This window comes from Otolemur garnettii, unplaced genomic scaffold (genome assembly GCF_000181295.1).
Source record: "Otolemur garnettii isolate 467f Iridium unplaced genomic scaffold, OtoGar3 scaffold00043, whole genome shotgun sequence".
In the NCBI taxonomy this organism is placed as follows: domain Eukaryota; kingdom Metazoa; phylum Chordata; class Mammalia; order Primates; family Galagidae; genus Otolemur; species Otolemur garnettii.
Genome location: NW_003852438.1, coordinates 5,770,400 through 5,776,195, shown reverse-complemented (window position 1 = coordinate 5,776,195; position 5,796 = coordinate 5,770,400). Strand labels below are relative to the sequence as shown.

Sequence of the window (5,796 nt, the reverse complement as noted above, 5' to 3'; positions counted from 1 at the left end):
CAGATTTTCCAGCTCACTGTAAAGATCTTATAATCTCACACACATTTATGCAATCATATTATGAATTTTGATATGATTTAAATTAAAGATATTTCATTGCAAATGCTACATTATTTATGCCTAAGTCAGAAATTATCATGTGCAATGAAAAAACATTATGTCACAAATAAAGCCTCACCCAATTGATGATTTTCTATACGAAACAAAAATGGGCTTTTCATTTACTAGGGGTAAAGCCACACCATTGGCCACACTACTAGGTTTCTCTAGAAACGACTACTCCTGACCGCCATGCAAGGAGAGGGAGCACAACCCCATTTTTAATATGCTGATGGCAGATCCCCCACCAGCAAAATGAATACCTTTTTTATATCATCCTCTTCTTGAACACTCATAAAAACTATTACAATAGCCTATCATCACTCATAGAAGTTTTTCCCAGTTCTATTTCTAAAGGCATCAAATGACCATGCTCTTTAAATAAACAAACAATAAACAAACTATAAATACCCCCTACATTCCTTCATGTCTGGCTTCTTTTTCTCCTTTTGCAAATTAAAAAGGTATATGGCCAGGCACAGCCATGGCCTATAAACGCCTATAAACCCAGTGTTTTGGGAAGCCAAGGCTGGAGGATTGCTTGAGTCCAGGAATTTGCAAACAGCCTGGGCAACACAGCCAGACTGCTTGTCTACAAAAAATTAAAAAAAAAAAAATTAACCAGACATGGTGGCATATGCTTTAGTCCTAGCTAGTCGGGAGTCTGAGGAAAAAGAATCACTTGAGTCCAGTAGTTCAATACCAACCTAGGCAACATAGCAAGGTCCTGTCTCTTAAAAAATAAAAGATGTATAAGCTTCTTCTTGCCTATTTGTATGTTTTAGGTTTAATTTGTTACACTGTGGTAAAAGTACATGTAGCTTAGGTCTTTAGGGGGCCTTTCTGAGGTGCAAACTTTGTGGTCATTGTAGACTGCCCCTCTTTCTTTCTTTTGATATAGCAATGTAATGGTCACTCAGTATAGATGTTCCCATGTGACAAATGAATGGAAATAATTCATGCATTTAATATTTGTAGGGGTAGCCTGATGTGATGGGGTCTCTGTAGCCTCCCACCTCCTTCTTTAACTCCCTTTCAAAGAAACACTCCAGGTAGCTATTCCATACTCAGCTTCTAATTCTGCCCTGCCCAGACTGGCAGAAGCCCTGCTCATGATACAAATGATGCTATATGCATCAGGAGAGATTGCTGAGGCTTCAAATAGTTATGCAAACCAAGTCAAGAGCATGCTGGCTGCTGTAGTTAGTGAACCCGATGATTACGTAAGCTACCGCAAGAGCCATCCCTAGGAGACTTTGGGGTCTTCTAAAGCATCCAAGATGATAACACCAAGTCCCTGTATCCAGGAGCCAGCTCTAGCAATTACATGCTAGGTGTCCCAGAATTCTAAAAGTGAAACTTAACATCATTCTGGAACTGCTATTTTTAATAGCTTTTAGAAAATATTACTACCATCTTACACTTACCTGGCACTGTTTTTTCCATTTACAATGTACATTTAACGGTTTTTAGAATATTCACAGGGTTGTACAACTGTCATTACGATCAATTTTAGAACATTTTCATCATCCCCCAAAGAAATCCAGTACCTATCAGCAGTCACTCCTCCTCCCCCATATCTGGCACTTTTAACTCAAAAATGTTTGAAGTATTAAACCTTCATTCCACAACACAGATCTATGAAAGAGGCAGCCAGACCCTGGAAGAGAATGCCAGTATGGTTTATCAGGACATTTGGAGTTCTCCACCCTGCAACCTAGTCTACAATCAACACAGAGGCTTAGAACAGGTGCTGTTGTAATGAGTCAAACACAAAAGGAATGCAGGAACATGCTACCTACTCTGGTTGGGAAATAGCGGCTCGTCTTAAAGGTCTTCAAGGTGCTTGAGAGGATGAAGGTGGTGAAGAAGAGAATACAGGACCAGAAAAGCACATCTGGAGTATAGGGTCCGTGATGGCCACACGCAGACCCCGTGAACTCTCCGTGCATCTTCTGGCATTCCTAAAGGAACAAGCATTTCTGGGTAATTAAAGGCAGACACAGAATAAACAGCTGTTTCCTTCTGAGTCCATCACTCCCTGACTTCCTATAGGCGCTGGGGAGCTCAGGCTGCCAGCAGCACCTACATGACCTCCATGGAGGAGGTCTCCCTTGCATGGGTGCCTTTCAAGTAGGGTGACAACTTAGGGTCTAACTTAGACACTTCAGAGCGAAACCAGAACTGTTCTGAACAAACGTTACTTCTGAGGCTATAGGAAGACCCTCCCAATTTGTGCTATTTTTATTACAGAGGACCTCCAAACTTAAGATATTCTTCAAGCTCCACAAAGCCTGGCGCTACCCGCCCTGCCCTGCATGGTTTCATCCCCATCCATCCTTAGTGCAGGGTAACTGGGTAGGGTGTCCATACGAGAAAAAAGAGGGATAATCATCTTCCGTTATGCTCAAGAGGGAAAGGAAAAATGAAAGTAAATAAGGATTTGGGGGGGCTTTTTTTTGGAAAAAGTTTTTGTATTTTTGTAAATGCCAGAGTTGGCAAAAGGCCTACCCCTTTCCACCTAGAAGTTCCTCTAACCCTGGTGCTCACAAGGGTAGGATGTTGGCAGCTCCCAGACTTACGCTGACAGTCAGGTTAGCCCAGCGGACTTCCGCCGTCACAATGTTGTGGTCTTTCCAGTACTGCAGGGTGTGGTTGTTTGGATTCTCTGGGAGAGTACACCTGCAGCTGTAGGAAAAATACAAAAGAGACCTGAGGAAAGCAGGCAAATATGTGATTAAATATTGTTGGCCATGACAGAGTTAAAGGCTCTCTTAGGGCCTGCTTTGTTTGACCTTAGCATCCTTTAGATCCCTGAGGTGGTCCCCCTGGTTGAAGCCCATCCACAGGCCCAAGGACACTCCAGTTTTCAGTCAATCATTACTAAAGATGGACTCAAATTGCCATAAGGGTCTTGGGTTGAATTGTGCTAACAACCACGCTTGGCGTATGATATGCCCAGAATGAGTCCTGGTCATTTTCTTGTTTGGTTTCTATCTCTTAGACTCTTGTTATGAAATTTAATCTACATCGGCAGGAGGTCCCACTCAGTCCTCAACAACCTTCTCCAAGCCTGAATATTTTATTCCCTATATACCCTCATCATGTTCTTGTTTTAAAAATTGTTGTTCCTGGAATTGTGATGTAAGTGCTTCCTGACACTGCATTATCCTTGATAATACTCCCCTACCTGGGTCATTTCCTGGCTACTCATGCTGGAGCCAGATCTGGACGCTCCATTAGCTTTCTCAGGCTTCCTCTTTTATCCAAACCAGACCAGACCATCCCTGTTCCACTGGCCACAATGTTGACTCCCAGTTCCAGCATGTCTCATGCTTGAACTGGCTCCCAGCATGGATAAATGCCACCAGCCATCTCTACCAACTTTGATCATCTGTGAATTTAATAAGCATGCTTCTAAGATACAGCATGACCAGAATTAAAATTCAAGAAGAGCTTAACAGGTTAGAGTAATAGGAGGAAGCCAACAAAATTAAAAGTAATAGCAAAAGCTATAAAGCCCTACATTTAGGTTGAAAAATTAATTCTAAATTTGGAAGCAACTAAGGTTTCCCTCAGTAACTGAATGGATAAATAAACTATAGTACATTCAGAAAGTAAAATATTATTCAGCACTAAAATGAATGATCAGGCCATGAAAAGGCCTGGAGGACCTTAAATGCATATTCTATCACTAAGAGAAGAAGTCCCTCTGAAAAGGCTATATGCGGCGCGATCCAACTAAAGTAGACCCTCCGCAGTTGCCCGCCTCTGTAAGTTGACCTAATTTACATAGACTCGACATGCACTACATGTACATATCAATACAGTAGGCTTCGTTCCTTATGTTGACCACCTCTGTATGTTGACTAGTTTGTTACAGTCCCTATGGTAGTCAACTTACAGAGGTTCTACTGTAATTGAACACATGAAAAAAACATTGTCTCTCAGGTTGAAATCGAGGAAGTAAATAAGTTTCTAGATCTTTATGATGCAGTGAAAGAGACCCCTGGGTCTGAAAAAAAAAATTAATACATCTCTACCTAGTGAGTCCTGAGAGTTGCCTGTACATACTTTCAGAGAAAGAGAGTCCATTCTCCCACTTAGTAACATGGTCCAGGGGCTCAAAGTTTTTGCAAAAAAGAAGTTCTTTCCAATAACTACCTCTAATTCTCCCTGCTACATTTGCAGCTCATTTTTGTTTCAATGCATAGAACCAAAAAATATGTTCTATAAAGCATTTCTCACATCCCCTCTGTGCTTCTTTCTAAGTCCATTTTTGTCATCTCTTTCGTTTATTCTCCTCCGGCACTCCTCCAAGTCTCTTCATCCATATCCCAGTTCTGTTTCCCAGAGGGCCAAGACACTTCCTTACCAGAAGCTGTAAGCCCTGCTTGGCACTCTACATCAGCAATTAAACTCAGGTGCTTTGCTCGATTAGAAACAAGTATGCAGAAAGCACACTTACTAATAGAGGCTAAGGTGGTCCAGCTGGCTGTGCATGTGGATGGGGTAGGTCTCTGCCAGATGAATCAGCTTTTCTATTGCTTCATAGATAAAAATAATGCAAATCAAGGAGGCAAATGCTTCTTCAGTGAAGCGAGTTATGTAGCAGACAAGGGAACTGGCATCAGTTGCCACGAGGACAATACACAGGAAGGCGGTCCACAGTCCGATACAAGCTCGAAGGGATAGGTACGAAAGAGCATAGTCTCTGAAATAAGACCAAAGCCCATCAAAAAGCACAGAGGGATGGCATTAGGAGACAAGGGGTCAGAAATACAATTAATTCGTAGCAGCACTCAACCCAGTTCTTCCCTACTTATGACTGCATTTCACTCCCAAATAAGGCCCTGGCACAGTTGTATAAAAAATTTTCTTCACAGGATGTGAGCAAGGATGTGAAAAGTGGAGAAGGAAGGCATTGTCTCACAACATTTCTGCCACTACTACCCAATGTGATTAAGATCTTATTCTTGCAGTAAGAAAAAGGGGCTGGGCCTACTCCCCACTTGTTCCTCTTTCTGATACAAAAACGAAAAAGAAAAAAAAAGATTTCATAGGAAAAAGAGGGAAACTGGAGCACTATTGAGTCCTGCTCTTACCAGCAGCCAGAATATGAAGGAGGGATATAGGCTAAGTTAAAAATCAATTTGCAATGGAAATGAAGGAGTTTGAATTAGCTAAGAAACGTTTTCTTTGAGAAAACTTCAATAATGACCGAGGGACATTAATCAAGCTCTTTTAGAATAGAGGATTTGCTATTTTAGGTGTGGTATTTACTGCCTGCGTACAGGTCGACAGGCCAGATAATGTTCTTCTTTCAGGTTTCTTACAATCCACAATGATACTGCCTGTTGGTACTAGCTTGGCACCCTGGCATTCAACCCTCACAGCACAACCACCACATCAACTTAGAGTTTTCAGAAAAATAAGTATCTTACTTGCAGAATTTGAACAAAATCTTTTCAAACACAAGCACCGGCCCAGTACTTCCCAGGATGGTGAGAGCCTGTCCCGCAAATAAGGAATAAGCAATCCCAGTCATGGAAGCTCCAAACAAGGATTCAATTGCACTCTGAGAGGAGAAAAATCATCAGAGTCCATGACAGGGTAATGTTAGTTTGTAAACAGTCCCAACCAGCTCTCACCTGTGTCATGACAGTCATTCGCTGGTATTTCATCTTAATAAGAGTG

General features: G+C 41.8%; 1 protein-coding gene across 2 annotated transcripts in view; it reads right to left on the bottom strand.

The window, feature by feature from the left end:
• The window catches only part of SLC4A8 (solute carrier family 4 member 8), a 99,935-nt gene that overhangs the window by 24,216 nt on the left and 69,923 nt on the right, over positions 1 to 5,796 (bottom strand). Inside the window, exons 13-16 of one of the 2 annotated variants that reach the window (XM_003790391.1) lie at positions 5,544 to 5,677; positions 4,568 to 4,813; positions 2,682 to 2,787; positions 1,902 to 2,063 (exon numbers count right to left, since the gene is read on the bottom strand). In XM_003790391.1, the coding sequence (XP_003790439.1) occupies positions 1,902 to 2,063; positions 2,682 to 2,787; positions 4,568 to 4,813; positions 5,544 to 5,677 (648 nt within the window). Of the gene's footprint in view, positions 1 to 1,901; positions 2,064 to 2,562; positions 2,788 to 4,567; positions 4,814 to 5,543; positions 5,678 to 5,796 lie in introns of those variants that run through there. The other variant, XM_012805526.1, reaches the window with a different exon arrangement.